The sequence below is a fragment of the Siniperca chuatsi genome, linkage group LG15 (genome assembly GCF_020085105.1).
Source record: "Siniperca chuatsi isolate FFG_IHB_CAS linkage group LG15, ASM2008510v1, whole genome shotgun sequence".
Taxonomy (NCBI): Eukaryota; Metazoa; Chordata; class Actinopteri; order Centrarchiformes; family Sinipercidae; genus Siniperca; species Siniperca chuatsi.
The window spans coordinates 14,479,554-14,497,204 of NC_058056.1; the positions used below are offsets into that span (position 1 = coordinate 14,479,554).

Sequence of the window (17,651 nt, forward strand, 5' to 3'; positions counted from 1 at the left end):
ATTTAAGACATATAACTTAATTACATATATAACTTTATTACATTATATTCAAACAGAAAACAAGATGTCACTACATGGATCAGCCAATTACAGTTTGAGGTTGACCCGATCGTGGTACTTCAGGTATGGATCATTAACAAACCAGTTCCTCCTTTTCCAAAAAGAGGTTGTCATTTTATCCAAAAGCTTGCTCTGTGTTTTGTTACAGAATACATGCTCCCTCAGGCGCTTTCGTCTGACAGGATTCTTCTTCCACAGTTTCTTCTTGTATCCAGCCTGTTTACATCCGAAAACAAGTCAGATTTGTTTTTAAGGTGTAAAAAAAAAAAAAAAATCAGTAATTTTTGCAGTTAACAGTAAAAGACTTGTACCTTGCGTCTGATCCAAAGGCCACAATGCAGCCTCATGAACCTTTCTGTCACAGATTTTACAGTCTTCCTCTTCCCCTTCTTCACGCTGTAGTATGTCAGACTTCTGCTTGGTTGCTGAGTCATACTGGGAATAAGTGCTGATACCCTGCGACAATGCGGAGAAGTAGAGAAAGGGCACAACAATTTTTATTTAAAGAAGGTTCAATTCACTCAAATTACAAAACATTTTATCAACTAAACACATAAGTATCACTAGCTAATGCAGATGGTTTTAGTTTTATTTGGTCAGGTTTAGATAAATCCGTCTCAGATTTCTCACTCCACTCCAGATAAAGAAGTGGTGAATTGAATTTTGTTTGTGGTGCTTAACTTACTTATTCAACCATCACAATAAACTAGTTTTCAAGTGACAAGAAATAGATATTGAATAAAGTATCACTTTTTGTTGCACCTCTACAGATCCCAACACTGATTTTAACTACAACAATTCTAACCCTACACCTAATTCTGATTTCCAAAAACATGAAGGGGTACTTGAGAGGGCTATAGGGGATAACTGTGGGACTGTATTTGTCAGCAAATAAAGACGTTCAGTAGTAGTAAACAGTTAAATGTTACTGACATTTTCTCCTCAAATGCTGATCCAATGTATCTCTTATGTTACCTTTCCCTTCAGTGCAAGATTTCACACAGTGTTTATTGGGAACACTCAAATGGGTTCTGATGCCTGATGCAAATCTACATTACATGGCCAAATGTACTGTATGTGGACACAAATACAAGTTTGATGATCTTCTCATTCCAAAACTGGGCATTAATCTGATGCTGTAATAGTATCCACTCTTCTGGGAAGGTTTTCCACAATATTTTCGAACCGGGCTACAAAGACTTGCTCCAATTCAGCCACAAGAACATTAGCATCTATCCCGAAGGCGTTGCATGGGGTTGAGGTAAGGGCTCTGTGCAGGCCAGTTGAGTTCTTATACACAATGAAACAATGAAACCCATTCTTCATCAACTTTGCTTTGCGCACGGGGGCATTGTCATGTTGAAACAGGAGAGGGCCTCCCCCAAACTCTTTCCACAACGGCCTCAGACACGGGTGTTAACATACTTTTGGCCATAGTGTAATTCGTGGTCCCTCCCTGACACGATAAACAGAGATTAAAAGGGAGACATATGTGTTGATATTCAGCTTACTATCAGGTAGTTACACTAACTATTGTTATTAGTATCCACCTGACAATAGTCTGAATATCAGCATGCGAGTTCCTTCTGGTCTTTTACCGTTGTAGGATATTGTACCGGGGTGTCTGACACACTGCAGCCCGCAGAGGAGCGCGGACAGCGGCTGCGGCGGAGCTGTAGAGAGGCGGAGACTGGATGAGGCTGGAGAACTGACAGAACTGTGGTGTCTTGGCACACAGAGAGACAGACAGCGGCCTCAGCAGCCCTGTCAGACACAAGGACAATATGAAAACAAACGAGAGGAGTCACAGTAAAGAGAAAACCTAGCACTGTTGCTAGTTAGCTAATGTGCCGACGTTGCGTACTATCGGTGCTACAAAATACACGGACGCACAATTGCTCCAACAGTTAAGTACATTAAAACATGGATACAATACTAAACATTTACGGAATGAGGAGAGTGAAATTCAAAAGTATGAATATCAAATTGAAGGTACACACCGGACACCCTCCTTGCCAAGGCGACCGCCATGTTTTCCCCCGAATGCTGGCGAAAGTACGGAGGCCTGTTTGGGCAAATTTCATTTTATCGCATCCAACGTCAATACTAACCAGTGCATTACCGCCACCTAGCAACTATCACTGGACCTGTATCTCTGTACGCATTTCCAACGTTTTTTAAAAACATGGGCTTTGAAATTTGATTCATTGTTATAGGCCTATAATAAACTACCCAGCAGTATATGAGCAGAAAAAATCAACTCCACCTCTACCAGCTGCAAGATGATTCTTACATGTTAATACATCACTAATAACAATCCACAAATAAAACATATATACAATAATATAACACTCTGAGAAGGATAATCAGTATTTTAATGTAATTGTAATTGTAATGGAGTATTTCTACATTGTTGTTTTTACTTAAGTAAAGGACCTGGGAAGTACCTCTTCCACCACTACTATCTGGTAATAGCAAAAAAAAAAAGTCCTGATAACAAATAGATTAACACAGACAATCCTAAAACCAGAAATTCTGTTATGTACTCCAGTATCAACTTTCTGTGTGCAGTATTACTTTCACTCACAGTCTTGTATGCAGCATTCTGCTCTATCTGTTGCTCTACTCCATGATTGTCACAGTCTGTAAACTAGTTTATCCAATTCTGAGATCTGCCATTTGTCACAGTCTCCTGTTGGACGTTTACATAATGTGGAAAGAATTGTTCAGTGCTGTGGGACCTAGCCACAGTCTTGTTAGACTGACTTCTCTCTTTTCTTTAGTCTGGTAAACCTTGCTGTATCCACTGAATATAAATTGTCATGGCATACAATAGTGTCCCATTAAAGAGTTTGGTCTACAAATCTGACATTGCACAGTAACAACTTGCCATCCAACATTAAGTGAGGGCAATAACAACTTATATTGCTCATATGTTATATAGATTTTTAAAACCATTTCAACTTAAGTTTGCAATACAATTCAAATGAATGCAAAAGAGTAAGAAATGAGGCTCAAGTTAATCATTTTTATTTATTTTCATTTAAAACGTACACATATAACCTTAAAAAAGCAGATGAAAAACATTAAGCAAAGGTATCAATGAAACTACAGACAACACAATGTACCATAATCAAATGCATTAAAAAACACAAGGTACCACACAATTTAAACCTCTCTATAACTGTGGAACTGCAAGAGTTAATGGAGGCATCCACAAGTCTACCAACACGAGTGCAAAGTAAATCAATTACCTCTGTAAAAAAAGTGCTTTTCATAAGAGAGAGAGGTTCCCACCCAGTCGAGGTCGTTTTCACCGTTCCAGCATACCTCTCATAATCCAATATACTAGCTTACGAAAGGAAAGTGTTCATCTCTGAGTGCAACAACTGTAACAGTGTCAAACTACAAGAATACACAAGAGTCAACTTCTGTTTCTCAACAATATATTAAAATGTACCACATAAAAAAAGCTGGTGGATACTCTTAAGGCACCAGTCCAGGATTCTACCATCAGTCTTCTTTTATCAGTTCTTTTGTCTTTAGTTGGTACTCAAGTCTTATCTTATGGAGATAAGACTTAAGTTGATTTTGTCCTACCAAGCACTTACTGTAGGAACACTAAGCTGAGGTCCTTTGGTTCACCAGCCAGCATATACAGGTTCTGCATCACAGGGGATAGCATAGTATCGACCTTGAGGTCGCTCTTTGCCTAATAATGGAGCTCGGGCTACAGTCAGCTCTCCACCAGTGTCTCTCCGTTGACGTAGTACCATTAAAATGATGAACAGTAGGGCCACTGAAGGGAGAGAGGAAAAACACCAGAGGATGTTACAGGAAATGACCAGCTATAGTAGAGCTTATTATACATGCACAATGAATGCATTGATATGTGATACTTTATTTCATTATGTCCTGTTCGTGCATGATGTGGTCTCAGTGTCAAGGCAAAAGAATTATCTGTTTCCAGTGTGCAAATAGAAAAGTGTTACTGAGGCCAAATGACCAAAGGAGTCATTGGATAAGCAGTCTCTCTGAAAATAAACATCATATATCGTCATATATCATGGGCATAACCTACATTCCCAGATCAATACTTAGTTGATATATGACATTTGCAGTGAGAAATGCATACAGCTCTGGAAAAAATTAAGACACCACTGCAATTTTTTCTTAAATCAGCATCTCTACAAGTATGGAAGCCATTCCATTCCAATGTCTGATGAATTCCAACACAGGCACACCTCATTCTACTGAACGAGGTGCTGATTAGGTGATCACCTGAACCAAATCTTATTTAATAAAGGAAAAGTATAAAAAAAACACTTCTGTGGTCATCACTATCCTCTTGCAGTGGGACCAGCTGGATGGCAAAAACAGTGCTAGTAGTACCTCAAAAGTAATTGGAATCAAAAAATAACTATTGACCATGCCAAAAAAGTTGAAAAGGAAAGTTTTGAGTGAGGAAAAGAAGGGTTCAATTCTGGCTTTACTGGCAGAGGGATACAGTGAGCGTCGGGTTGCCTCCATCCTTAAAATTTCAAAGACGGCGGTTCATAAGAACAAGGTCAAGCAGCAGACATTGGGGACAACAAAGCTACAGACCGGCAGAGGGCGAAAACGACTCTCCACTGACCGGAATGACCGCCAACTCATTCGAATGTCACTCAACAACCGTAGGATGACATCAAGTGACCTACAAAAAGAATGGCAAAAGGCAGCTGGGGTGAAGTGCACGGCGAGGACGGTTCGAAACAGGCTCCTAGGGGCAGGGCTGAAGTCGTGCAATGCTAGAAAAAAGCCCTTCATCAATGAGAAGCAAAGAAGAGCTAGGCTGAGGTTTGCAAGAGACCATAAGGATTGGACTGTAGAGGACTGGAGTAAGGTCATCTTCTCTGATGAGTCCAATTTTCAGCTTTGTCCAACACCTGGTCGTCTAATGGTTAGACGGAGGCCTGGAGAGGCCTACAAGCCATAGTGTCTCGCACCCACTGTGAAATTTGTTGGAGGACCGGTGATGATCTGGGGGTGCTTCAGCAAGGCTAGAATCGGGCAGATTTGTCTTTGTGAAGGACGCATGAATCAAACCACGTACAAGGTTGTCCTGGAAGAAAACTTGCTTCCTTCTGCCCTGACAATGTTCCCCAACTCTGAGGACTGTTTTTAACAGCAGGACAATGCTCCATGCCACACAGCCAGGTCAATCAAGGTGTGGATGGAGAACCACCAGATTAAGACCCTGTCATGGCCAGCCCAATCTCCAGACCTGAACCCCATTGAAAACCTCTGGAATGTGATCAAGAGGAAGATAGATGGTCAGGAGTGGCATAAAGTCACCCAACATCAATGTGAAAGACTGGTGGAGAGCATGCCAAGACGCATGAAAGCTGTGATTCAAAATCAGGGTTATTCCACCAAATATTGATTTCTGAACTCTTCCTAAGTTAAAACATTTTGTTTAAAAATGAATATGAACTTATTTTCTTTCCATTATTCGAGGTCTGACAACACTGCATCTTTTTTGTTATTTTGACCAGTTGTTGCTTTCGGCAAATAAATGCATTAAATTACAATATTTGTATTTGGAATTTGGGAAAAATGTTGTCAGTAGTTTATAGAATAAAACAAAAATGTTAATTTTACCCAAACACATACCTATAAATAGTAAAACCAGAGAAACTGATAATTTTGCAGTGGTCTCTTAATTTTTTCCAGAACTGTATTATCAATTTAAATACATAAAGTTATAAACAAATAAATTCCAATAAAAGACAAACTATACATTTCAACAATAAAAGAAGAAAACAATTCTGTCTGTATGAAAGAGTAACCCTGTCCTTTTCAGTCGACCATTGCTAAGTCAAGAAAAAACAAGCTCTGTCCCGTTAAGCTACAGAACACAGGCGTGCCTAATATTATCCAAAGGAGCTATGACTATAATTAATGTATCAAACACCAGCTATTAATACTTACATTAAAGAAATTGTTTTGCGTATAATCAGATTATATAAATGTGGGACATTCCAGCTTGAAGCTTTGAACATTAAAGGCATTCAGTTTGAAAAGCATAACTGTAAGTCCAATTCCTTTAACATGGTGTTAAGTAAAGATGCATTACAAAAAAAAACTCTGAAATATCAGAAAAATATACTGGATAACGAATACAGTAATATCTTTTAAAGAATTATGAGTAAAAACAAGATTGTATTCGAATATTTTTTCATTAGCACTAAAAACAAAGAATTATTTGTCTTCTATATGTCTTCGAGCATCATTACTTACCCCCTCCTCCAATAACTAAAAGAGCAATAGTGACAGGAGCCAATTCACAAGTGTCCCCCGCTTTGCGGAAGAAAGTCTCCATGCAGTAGCCTGGAGCCAAACTGCCCTCCGGACAAAATGCATCGCTGGGACACTGAATGGGGTTCACGTCTGGACTCTGGGAGAACAACATGCTCTATCACCAAACATACGCAAGACATTTTTCTAACAGCTTCATTTTCTCATGTTAGACAGAGTGTGGGAGGTGCAGTACTCACGGGGCAGTAGTGATTCTCTGGGCAGACATCACAACCTTCCTGGCCCCAGTGGATCTGGAAGAAGCCACTGCCACAGATTTGACACATAGTCTGATGGGGAGCCTTGTGCATGCCTGTTCAAAACCAGATATCACCTGGATGGATACTCATGCTTCCCCTTTTTTCTATTATGCGCTGCAGTAATCATAAACATTACTTATTAGGGCCCTGATGCATTAAGTTAGCATGATGTGAATTACCTGGCCGACATGGTGTGCAGTCTTTAGCAGCAGTCTGTAAAGCTTCTGTTCCCCCAGGACACATCTGGCACCGGGGACAACCAGAGGAGCTGTCAGAGAGAAAGACTATGAGTTTCATGGCAGCCACAAGTAACCACCAAAGCTGATTTAGTTTAAAGCTGTTGTTGCAGCTTGGTTTCACAGCACTAACAGACATATGAGCAATGGTTTGGTTTAGGTCTGTCATTTCACAGGTTAAGCAAAGGTTTGAATAATAATACACAGCTTTGACAAACAACATCGTTATCTTCTAAAAACAATGTCAATGTTTCACTGCCAAATTAGGATTTAAATCAAGGGTTTTTGGTTGGCGTCAAAGAAGTTACCAGACTGTCACGGTGAAGGGCTGAGCCTAAAGGAGAAGTTATTTGTCTACCAATGGATCTTCCTTCCAACCCCCACCTATGGTCATGATCTTTGAGATCCCATTTAGAAGATGCAAAAATCAGTTTCCTTTACAGGGTGTGTGGGCTCAGATATGTGGAAGGAGCTCAGAGTAAGTGTTGTCCTTTCACTCCTCCTCCTTTGTTTTGCTCAAGATGCCTCAGAAATGTCTCCCTGTGGAGGTCTTCTGGGTACATCAGCTGGGAGGAGAGCCCTGGGCAGACTGCGAGAGAACACGCTGGAGGGACTACAAATATCCTATCTAGCCTGGGAATCCTTATGATCCCCCTCGGAGACCTTGCAGCCCTTAGCCTGCTGTAACCATATCTCATACCTGGATAGCCGACAAAAAAATCTAGGGATTGATGATGGTCTCTTGCACCTGAATCCACACACCATCTTATATTTCCAATTCCATGTTCTATAAGCCCCATTCATATCTGCTGGGACATCATACATGCCACTTCAATTTTCATACCTTCTACTGATTAATCAAAGCAGCGACTGTGTAACTGGCCTTGTGTGTGTGTGTGTGGGTGTGTGTGTGTGTGGGTGCATCTGTGCTGGCAAACAGAACCATGGGATGGAAACATGTGATGTTCGATCTGGTTGTTAGATAAGTGATTTTCCAAACACAGAGATAGTTATAGTTTCTGGGTCCTAGTTACAAACAACAACAGAAATAGTAACAGAAACCCGGTGACATTCAAGTGCAACTTACTTGCAAAAACTTCCTTGTGCGCAGGGTGAACATGAAGTGGAACTCTGCTGCGATGAAAAGAAACCTGAAAGCAGCATACAGAAAATAACTCAACACATGTGATTCATGTTTTCTCTCAAGTTAAGATAATATGAAACTGCATTGAGATCATTGCATGTAAATTAGTAATCATACATCTTTATAGGTAGATAATGTATTCAGTTCCAGGATAACATTGCTTTATAATTGATCTGGTAAAGACATTTTAAATATATAAGTCTGATTTGTGACTACGAGCATATTGCTGTTTTTGTCTGAAAGCATATCACTAGTCACTGATTTACAACAGTACTATGAGTTTTAGTCTACAGCTAAATAAACACACCTGGTGAACAACTTGTACAACTGTCTCCACCAGTGTTATTGTTGAAGGATCCAGGAGGGCAGGGGTGACATAATGGACTTCCAGTGAAACTGTACCGTAGTGTAAAATACACAAGAAATTGACCAGTGACGTAGACAGTAGAGTAGCCAATACCATTAGAAAAAAAAAATTGAATTTGTTGGCACAATCTGTGTCCTTACTTTGTGTAGAAGCCACGGTTGCAGGGCAGACACTGCTGCTGTCCAGCTAGTGGCTGATAGAAACCTCTAGTGCATGGCAGGCAGGCTCCAGGAAATAGACACAGCCCGGGGGCAGAACAGCATGCACACAGCAGGGTGTCTCGGCAGGGATAAAGAATCATTAACTTTGACTTTATTGTCTGTTCTTACAGTTTTAATCACTGCAGTATTAAATCTTAGAGGTTATCTTTAGTAGAGGCAGGACACGTATCTGATAAACAAGAATGAGTTAAGATCCTAAAACATTCAAATGCTTCTGTGATCCACCATCACACACAAAAAAAAAGAGTAAAATGGTTGCTTCATGTCAGATGACATGGTCATTGACTCACTGTTGTCGTATTGTGATCCTGGTGCACAGGGCTCACAAGTAGAAGTGTTGAATGCAAAGCAGCCTGGGGTTGTGCTGCTGATAATCATGGGAGTTGGAGTCAGACTGGTCACATTCTCGATGAGAGTCGTGTTCATCACAGCAGGAGTGAGTGTGGTCTGGCTCAGCACCATGCCTGGAAGAGAAGGACACTGGATGTTTCAAATCTGACTTCTGGTAGTGGACTGATACAGGGCTGCAATGCAAACTCAACAATTTCATTGGCCTAAAATTGTTAATGAATAAAAAAAAAATGATTGGGGTTGTACTGGTAGCCCTAAAGGCCTAAACATGACTTTCAACGTCCAGGGTTTGAATGCAGCCCGGGACCTTTGTTGCATGTTGTTCTCCATCTCTCTCTCTTCTCTCCTCATTTGCTGGCATCTCTCTACTGTCAACTATCCGATACAGGCATTTATTGCTTATAATTAAGTTAATAAGGAGGAGAATTGTTGGTTTGACCAGCAGCTGACCTGTTGCAAAGATCATGCAAATCTCTCTGTGGTTTTTGGAGTTTGTTGTCTAATCCAAAATATTTAATACAATAGTTGAAGCAAAAAAAAAAGCCACATATTAAACACGATTAAAGGGGCTAGCCTAAACCTTTTTGGGGCCTAAGGTTATTTGCTTTGGGGGCCCCCCTTCCCATCATTCCACCTTTACAAAACCACTCACATAACCACATTTTAGTCCTCAATTGTTCTTGACTCTTTTTTCTTTTTGTAACAAATACATTTGCAACCATATTACAAATGATAACTATGATCTCTTTTTGTGTTGTTTTTGCTCGTTTTCACACACTAAACATAATACATATCACCAAAGTAGATCTTCCTCTGTTGTGGTGATGGTGATGGCTAATTTAGTCTTGGATACTCTAGTGTTAGTGTAGAAATTGCATTTACACCCCCATTTATATTTTCAGGCATTTATGGTAGTGGTCACCGTAAATTTATCTCCCTCCTTCTCAGACATGTACTGAACGTGGATCCAACCTCGGGAACACAAGCAAGGTATGAAAAACAGAACAAAAAGTGTTGCAGGTGGGTGGCAGCCATGGGCGGCTGCCTGCGTATTACCTCATAGAAAAGAGGAGAACGTCTTCATTCAACGACAGCTGTGTTATTGTGATATCTTAAATCACTCCACAATACCATTCAACATTATCTATCCACTGAGAGGGGGGCAACAGGTAAAAGCAAGACAGAGCCCATATTGTGGTAGTAATCACATTAGCCATGCGCTTAAGTGCTTTCTTGAATATGAGCCATCCTCCTCATGAAATTCAATTATTCAGAAAGGGGGTCATGTGATTTCTCTAGTTCAGTCTCCTCTGGGTTGGCAAAATTTCTCTCTCAAACTTTTAGACAGGAGCTTCTGTTGAAATGGCAGAAAGATAAGCTGAAATCCTGAAAGTGTGGAAGGGTCAGATTCAAATGTGATCTAAATTGTAAGTGCCTGAAGAGAGATTATAGTGATACCACAGCAAGATGCTATCATCATCATAAAATAAGATCAGTAGTATTAATTCCACTGTAGATTAAACACAATAAGTCAGCACGTTGATTTTACTGAAATTTTTCATGACAGTTTGTTATGAAGTCTGGGTGCAAACAAAGTAAGATTTTAATCATAAAACTTCCCAACTCATGAACTTGAATTTTAGAAAGCATTTGTCATACAGAGCTCGAATTTGTTTTGTCATTGCGTTAATGATTATTCCATTTGTAGTGTTTTTACACATTGTTTATTCCACAACATCTATAATAAGCTTAAAATTGAGCTATAATAGGCTATTCCACTTTGAACTGTGATTTTAAGTGGTGAATTAACATTATGGTATTTCATGTGATCTATGATATCTCAATGATATCTCTGTTGCAGAACAATAGTGCCCTCCCTAGTGTGTGGTAGCATTACAGCAGCTGCTTCGCTAGAAGTGTCTAAACTTACCTATGAAATAAGCGGCGCATATCGCAGGCAGAACTCCCCGGCAGTCCATCCTCCAGATATTATCGAGTACTATCACCAAATAATGTCGGGCTACAGCATCTCATCCCCGACAAGTGGTCGAGTAGCCTTTGTTTTTCTCAGAGGACGTCAGTGAAGCTCGCCCGCAGTGGGATCAGTTCGCACATCAGTGTCATATGACAAAACACACATCATGTGATTTTACTTTAGAGAAAAAAACTGAGGAAAATGGGCCGCTGATTCAGGTGGCTCTCTTGTTGTTACACAGAAGAGCCAGCAGGGGCGCCACTGCTTCTTGTATGGTTCAAATCAAATGAATTGTACAGTATATTCTACATAGATGGTTTCCCTGTACTCCTGTAGTGTCTGTGGGACTCAACAGGGAGCCTATTGTGTGACTATTATTGTGCTTTATGTCGTTTTATAAATACTATTATCAATAGGCCCATAATATTCCCCTTTTCAATAAATACCTTCTCCCTATATAACATTTATATAGGTAGAAGGTATATATATAAATATATATTTAGATACAAATTATATTGCATTGTAAAAATACAAGTTATACAGGTTTGCTGTCTGATTTGCAATGGGTGTTTTCTAACAGATGATATTGGTGCGTCATCCCTGAGTAATAATGAGTGACATTTTGTACAGTAGCCTAACTTGTTACCAAAACATACATGACACAGAAATAACACAGACATTGTTTTGGGGAAGAGACGTTTTTTTCACAAGTCACGAGTTGAAAACCCACTTCCCTTTTCATGCTACATTCACAGGTGGGTGGAATTTACTTTGGCATTTACGGGACACAACAAACCTCAGGGCAACAATTAACACTTATGTTACAAGTAGACTAAACGTCATAGGTCAAGATAAACAATCCTGGATAATCTCACTCACAGGGAATCCAAAAGTAATAAAAGAAAATAATAATCAGCTTATTCATGGAAATAAATCATAGTGGCACTCAAAACATTTTCACAGCAATTTTAATGCAAAATGTGTGAAATTAAGAATATAATAAAAGATGAAAAGCTAATTATCCCACAAATTTCTTGCAACAAATTTAACTAACAATCTTTCTGATCTAAAATGAAACTTTCATAGGCCTGTGGAGCATGTTGCACATATTTATGTCTTGAGTGTTTCCGTTGGAGAAACAACATATGGAGTGTCCTTCTGGATATGACGCTCTAAGCTCAGCTCCAATTCCTCCCAGCTGTTCTCCTTCAAGCCTTTCTGGCAGAACAAGAAACAGAGAGACGAGTGAGGAACATTATTTACTGCCACTAGAATGAAAAATCCCAACACTAACAAAAACAGACAAAGCTTACAACTGACTTACTGAGAGAAGTCACTTCTTTGTTTTGGATTTCATACTCACTCTGTTGTGCGTCTCTGTGTGTCTAACAGTGTGCGCTGCTGCCTGTTTAGAGGTTTTGGCCTTCTTGCTTTCAATTTGCTTCAGTCTTTGGCGCTCATGTTTTTTCTCTTCGAGCTTCCTCTGCAGAGCCAAAACTGTCATATCCTGAGTCACCGACTGCTGAAAACCCAGCCTGGCTTTCCTCTCCCCTTTCCTGCAACATGCCAAAACTATCATGAAAGTGTGTGTGATATTTGTGTGTTTGCACATGTATCTGCTTCAGTCCACATTTTCCTACTGTCTTAATTGAGTCAGAGCCAAACATTTTCCTGACCTGATGGCAGCAGCCTGTGCCAGCGCTCTCCTGTGGAGGTCGATGGTGTCCAGCTGCTCCAACAGCAGCTGCTTCTTGTTCTGCTTCTCCTCCAGGATGTGCTCCCGTTTCTCCTGCTGCTCTGTTTGCTGCGCCTCCTTCAGGAGGGCCAGCCGCTCCTTCAGCTCGGCCAGGGACATCTCTCCCAGCAGCTTGTGGCCTGCAGTCTGACATTGGACAACAGATTAACCATGACGTGAAAAAACACGTGATCACATGGCATGAGATGGCATCCATGCTTTCCTTCACTCACCTCCGTGTCGTCAAAATTCCCGACTCTAATGTGAGGAAGCGATTCAATGGCACGGATTTCATGGATGATTTCAAATTTCCTGCTGAGCTCTGCCTGTGCTTCCTCTAGTGCTTGACGAAGGAGCTCTCGACCTTGCTCTGAGACTTCTTTCACTGTGAAATTTTCATGAAATTGATGAGAATGAAAAGCAAATCATGAAAAAAATAATGATTGTATCACACATGATTTCAAATAATGAGGCGTACCTATACTTTGCTTGAACTTCTGTAACTTCTCTTTAGCTGTCTTTGAGTTCTTGTGGCCCTCTGCCACTTGTTGCACCAAGTCTCTCATTTCTTTTTCCTCCTGCAACCTTTTCTCAGCATATCTCCGCATCAGCTGAGCTGTCTACAAGACACAACAAAGCAACCATAAAAAACTTTTTTCATGCATAACTGTGGATCCCTTTATAAAGACTTCTTTAAATGGTGTTTGTAGAGCGTGCATTTTATCCCTTCTCTTTACACACTGTGTAATCTTCTGTAAATTCCTTTTCTTATCAGTTGTCAAGTGATCTTTACCCACCTCTTCTTTCTTCAGCTGAGCAGTCTTCTGGTTGCGTTCCATTATGCGTGTGCGGGCCATAGCTGCCTCCTCATAACTGATGCGTCCCTCCAGACGCCTGCGCTCAATCTTGGCCAGCTCCTCCTGAAGGTCCTTCTCACGCATCTCCTTCTGCCACTGCAGGAAAGACGAGGGCTCACGTGCCCCCTCCACCAGACGCTCCATTCTGTGTCACAAACACAAACACAAGCAAACAGCCTTGGCTTGTTTAGCCTAGTTGAGCTTTATTTATTAAAGAAGTCTCATTGAGTTCGACATCTTCTCTGCAAGAGAGCCCTGAGAACAAATTACTGTGTAAGTAGAATTTTATTGAAGGTCAAGCAATGGCAGGTAAATGCTGTGCTGTACCTTTGCAGCTCCTCCTCCACCTGGCGGTCATATAGCGCCCCCTGCCTCAGGATGGCTGCACTGTTGAGCTTGATGGACCAGCTGTTACTCTAAATAGAAAAATACACACATTCCAGTGGAAATTATACCTATTAGTTGCATTAGTTTTATTAGTATTAGGAAATTAGTTGATATTCATCACTATCATTCTGGAGACTGATCCACTGAAGCAGGTGAAATACTTAGATCTCACCTTATTACTGGAAGGAGATTCAGAGGAATTAAATGAATTGAACTTGAGTTTTGAATCAAAGTCCTCCTTAACCACAGGCGTCACTTTCTGCAATACAAATGAGGGTTAATCAGAAATCAGTGAACTGACTCTGAACTGAGTGAATGTTTCTTATCTAAAAGGACGTGTTGTGATTTAGTTACCAACAGAGGAGAAATGAACATTAAGCAAGTTGAATCAGTTGTATTTATATAGCCCAAAATCACAAAAAAGAAGAAACCTTTGGAGATTTTTTATCTATATAAATAAGGTTGGATATGAATCACTAACAATAATTTGGAAATTCACCGAAAGCACAGTAAATAGCCCCTACCTTGGTGTGTTCCGACTTCTTTGGATTTACACATCTGAACTGTTTTATGTTTGCCTCATAGAGCAGTTCCTTTGGTGAAAAACATAGGATGTCGACACAGAGGCATGTAATAAAGCTGGTATTAGCTCTGATGATAATAATATGATAGTATGATGATGATTATATATTTGCCACTTTAACAGAATTATTTTAACTGAGCAGTTCAGAATTGAATTCCAAAAAATAACAACTTTTTTATGTTTTTAATGTGCTGTAATTAACTGTTGCATATATCAGGGGTTGATTTACAACTACTCTTTCTGTCAAACTTGTTTTCTTTTATATTACATCAGTATAACAGACCATATTTTGCCTTTTAGATATCATAGTCTTTTTCTGATATAATGGTAAAAGCAGACATTGTACCTCAGACTTTTGATGGTTCTTTTGTTTGAGCTCCTCTATCATCTGCATCTCTTTTGGAGCCCTGTATGTGCTATTTGGTACCTATAAAACAAAAACCTTTTGAGTGGTGCGTCCATCAAAGCCTCGACACAATATAGGCTACAGTTTAATGACCTGTCTTGTTTACATTCTCTTTAAGGATATATCTGTTGGCTGTTACACAAAAACAAAAGACAGTACATACATAAACTAATTCTGTGGCAATGTTTGAAGGAAATATTGTGTATAACTGTAGATGAGGCTGACTGGTTTGCATTTTTCCTGCTGTGGAATGAGCTCAGGCATAGGTAGAGGGGGAGGTTTAGGTTTGGTGAGAGAGAACTCCTGGGGCTCAGTCGTTTTGATCTGAGCTTTCTTGACCTGACTCCCTCGAGACATTTTGACAGCCAGCTGGTCCATGAGAATATCGATCTCAGGGCGCCATCTAAAGGACAAATAGACATATGCTTTCATTCCTTGCCTTTGGAATAACATTCATTGCCTAAAAAAATATTATTCCTGTACTCTACTTTTCTCACCTTAGCAGAGGGCCTATCCAGTGTTTCTCCACATAGGCTGCATCATAAATATCATTCCACTCTTGTTGTATCCAGGTGGTGAGGTTTGTGAAGAAGAAAGTCAGGAACTACAGCCAAACACAGTACACACACACACACACACACTTACACAGAGGGCACAGTAACAGAGCTATTGATTGCTGGTTATTTCCAATGCAACAACACTACTGTTATCTGAAACTGAGTTTCTCACTGTGTGCATCTTCTTGATGTCCAGAGATTTGACAATGTTGCTAAAACGCTGAAGTCCAAGATCATCAAGAGCAAACGTGGCGAGGTAACAGATAACTGAAGAACAACATAGTATTATAAACATGTCAGTGGCAATCTTGTTTTATTCAGAGTAAAATTTAGAGCTAGAGTACAAGACTGTTTAGTTCACTGACTTACTGACAAACTGGCTGCGATCACCTCTGGATAAGCATTTCCCATTCTGGCCATAGAAGACATTGATAACTACGTCCAGTAACTTTTTGTGCTCAGTACATCCAGAAACAACATCAAGTATGAACTTCTTATGCAGAGTATCCATGTTCTGCAACAAATGACAAAGGTGATATTCAGGGGTCAGCACAAGCAGCATCAGGATACTGATCTGAGGCTACCTACCTGCAGATCCTTTGAAACATCTTCCATGAAGTCATCCAGACATTGTCTGCCAGCGATGAACTTATCGAGTAGCACAATGGCCTCCTTGACAAGTGAGCCATAGCTTGATGACATTTTATGTCGACCTGCAGAAGGCTGGTGGAAACTGATCTTCGCTGGCAGAAAAGCCCGCAGAAATACAGTTTATATCGTCAATACTCACGCATAGATTGTGTAAAAATTTAAACTGTGAGAGAGCGACCTAAGTGGTTGCTATTAAAAGATACATATATTCATAAAAAGTAAATGTTTCCAAGAAAATTCACGGAGCGGCTTGTTTTCAGCGCGAACCGTTGCCATGTCCAATCGTTGCTTAGCAACACACTAGCATAAACAGAAATGTATCCCAGCTATAACACCTGATGTTAAATGAGTAGTACCTCACAAAAACAGGAAATATCAACATTCATTTGAATTAATGAGAGGTATTTTTTATTATTGGGTTGTTTTGTTCAACATGTAAAAAACTTTCAGGGTTTTAATCCATCGGATGCAGATTAACAGTGTGACATCCTGATCCTTTGTTGGCTGCCATAACAATACATATGACGTAGCATATTGTGACGTCTCTGCGAGCCATGCGCTGCCTTCATGTGCTGTTGGAAATCTTGGAATTAGCACATCAACGCGATAAATACAGTAAGGAAAGAGGAAATACATTTTAATAATTACAACCAGGCAGCAGCCCTATGAGTGACTGTCACGAATAGTTGTCATAGGGAAAAGTGACTAACTTCACTTCAGGGTTTTGAGGGGTTTGTGGGGAAAAGCTGATTACTGAACAAATCACATGCAAACTGGGGTTTTAGAGTAGTCTCACAATGCATCATCTGATTTGCTGCCATAATCTGATTAACATAAGAAGATTTTTGTGGGCATGTAAACAAAGTTATTGGGTTGTCACTCTGTGGTCACAAAATTTATTTTGAAATATATATACTTTAAATAGGCTAAATATTTAAAGTCTTACAGTGTTACGTCTTAACGGTGAATTGTCAAAGAATGAGTTGTAAGAATGAGCCGTCAAGCTCAAGTATTAAGACAACATGGGTAAGAAGTCTTAGTTAGTTTGAACATCTACAGTTTCATTACAAATGAGCAAACTCAGCTGTAAACCCTCTGCTGATGAAGACCGTTTGATAAGGTTGAAAGCTAAGTGAGTGGACCTTGAGCTGACATTGTTTTGCCAACTCCTGTTTCCCCAGCCAAGAATAAACTGCCCAACTCAGTTTACATTTCTGTTGCAAAATAACTCTGTAACTTAAATTTAAGTCCCCCGTAAAATTCAACTTAAATTTAAGTCCCCGTCCACTCAAAAATCTGTTCTGCTTATTGTTACTTTGCTTGAATGCCTGCCCTTCACTGTGCAGAATGATGGAGGCTATGTGCAGAGTTTCACACAAGAAGGCTGTTTTCACATTTATCTGCTAAAGGGGGAAAGTTTATTTGTGCTGACCTCAAATCTGAATTTAGGACGTGTACGTAAAAGCATGATTTTGTGACAGCACGACTAGTTTGGAAGTCCAATATGCAACTAACACAAGTT

At 40.0% G+C, this 17,651-nt stretch overlaps 3 protein-coding genes across 4 annotated transcripts; all 3 read right to left on the reverse strand.

Moving 5' to 3' along the window:
- Window positions 1-16: 16 nt before the first annotated feature.
- On the reverse strand, window positions 17-2,221 carry mrpl35 (mitochondrial ribosomal protein L35). The gene is made up of 4 exons (XM_044166500.1): window positions 2,061-2,221; window positions 1,659-1,824; window positions 372-516; window positions 17-276 (listed from the first exon to the last, which is right to left on the reverse strand). The coding sequence occupies exons 1-4, from the start codon at window positions 2,089-2,091 to the stop codon at window positions 88-90; spliced, it is 531 nt and encodes a 176-aa protein (XP_044022435.1). The 5' UTR covers window positions 2,092-2,221; the 3' UTR covers window positions 17-87.
- Window positions 2,222-3,074: 853 nt separating this feature from the next.
- Window positions 3,075-11,111, reverse strand: si:dkey-21a6.5 (laminin subunit gamma-2). Its single transcript, XM_044167142.1, has 9 exons — window positions 10,909-11,111; window positions 8,918-9,091; window positions 8,547-8,685; window positions 8,347-8,435; window positions 7,983-8,046; window positions 6,839-6,927; window positions 6,600-6,712; window positions 6,343-6,499; window positions 3,075-3,859 (listed from the first exon to the last, which is right to left on the reverse strand). Exons 1-9 carry the CDS (start codon window positions 10,955-10,957, stop codon window positions 3,702-3,704), a joined length of 1,032 nt encoding a protein of 343 aa, XP_044023077.1. The 5' UTR covers window positions 10,958-11,111; the 3' UTR covers window positions 3,075-3,701.
- A 521-nt stretch (window positions 11,112-11,632) lies between these two features.
- Window positions 11,633-16,417, reverse strand: cfap99 (cilia and flagella associated protein 99). Of its 2 annotated transcripts, none has more exons than XM_044167367.1 (15): window positions 16,067-16,417; window positions 15,848-15,992; window positions 15,651-15,745; window positions 15,419-15,525; window positions 15,147-15,324; window positions 14,862-14,942; window positions 14,457-14,525; window positions 14,105-14,191; window positions 13,873-13,961; window positions 13,486-13,690; window positions 13,167-13,308; window positions 12,922-13,073; window positions 12,630-12,835; window positions 12,317-12,509; window positions 11,633-12,167 (listed from the first exon to the last, which is right to left on the reverse strand). In XM_044167367.1, the coding sequence occupies exons 1-15, from the start codon at window positions 16,178-16,180 to the stop codon at window positions 12,162-12,164; spliced, it is 1,869 nt and encodes a 622-aa protein (XP_044023302.1). In that variant the 5' UTR covers window positions 16,181-16,417; the 3' UTR covers window positions 11,633-12,161. The 2 variants fall into 2 exon arrangements, with proteins under 2 accessions (XP_044023302.1, XP_044023301.1); XM_044167366.1 differs by having other exon boundaries at window positions 11,633-12,171; window positions 16,067-16,416.
- Between the last annotated feature and the right edge of the window lie 1,234 nt (window positions 16,418-17,651).

Bases quoted from the DNA above. Each gene is read 5' to 3' on its own strand.
- si:dkey-21a6.5 (XM_044167142.1), bottom strand. From the start codon at position 10,957: ATGGACTGCCGGGGAGTTCTGCCTGCGATATGCGCCGCTTATTTCATA. The intron at 8,047-8,346 runs GTGTGTTTATTT...TGCTGCTTTCAG, and splicing joins TTGTACAAGTTGTTCACCAG to GTTTCTTTTCATCGCAGCAG. The intron at 6,500-6,599 runs GTGAGTACTGCA...TTGTTCTCCCAG, and splicing joins CAGAGAATCACTACTGCCCC to AGTCCAGACGTGAACCCCAT.
- mrpl35 (XM_044166500.1), bottom strand. From the start codon at position 2,091: ATGGCGGTCGCCTTGGCAAGGAGGGTGTCCG. The intron at 1,825-2,060 runs GTGTGTACCTTC...TGTGTCTGACAG, and splicing joins CTTGGCAAGGAGGGTGTCCG to GGCTGCTGAGGCCGCTGTCT. The intron at 517-1,658 runs GTAAAAGACCAG...GCATTGTCGCAG, and splicing joins CGGTACAATATCCTACAACG to GGTATCAGCACTTATTCCCA.
- cfap99 (XM_044167366.1), bottom strand. From the start codon at position 16,180: ATGTCATCAAGCTATGGCTCACTTGTCAAGGAGGCCATTGTGCTACTC. The intron at 15,993-16,066 runs GTAGGTAGCCTC...CATTTGTTGCAG, and splicing joins ATGTTTCAAAGGATCTGCAG to AACATGGATACTCTGCATAA. The intron at 13,309-13,485 runs GTGGGTAAAGAT...TGTGTCTTGTAG, and splicing joins CTCAGCTGAAGAAAGAAGAG to ACAGCTCAGCTGATGCGGAG.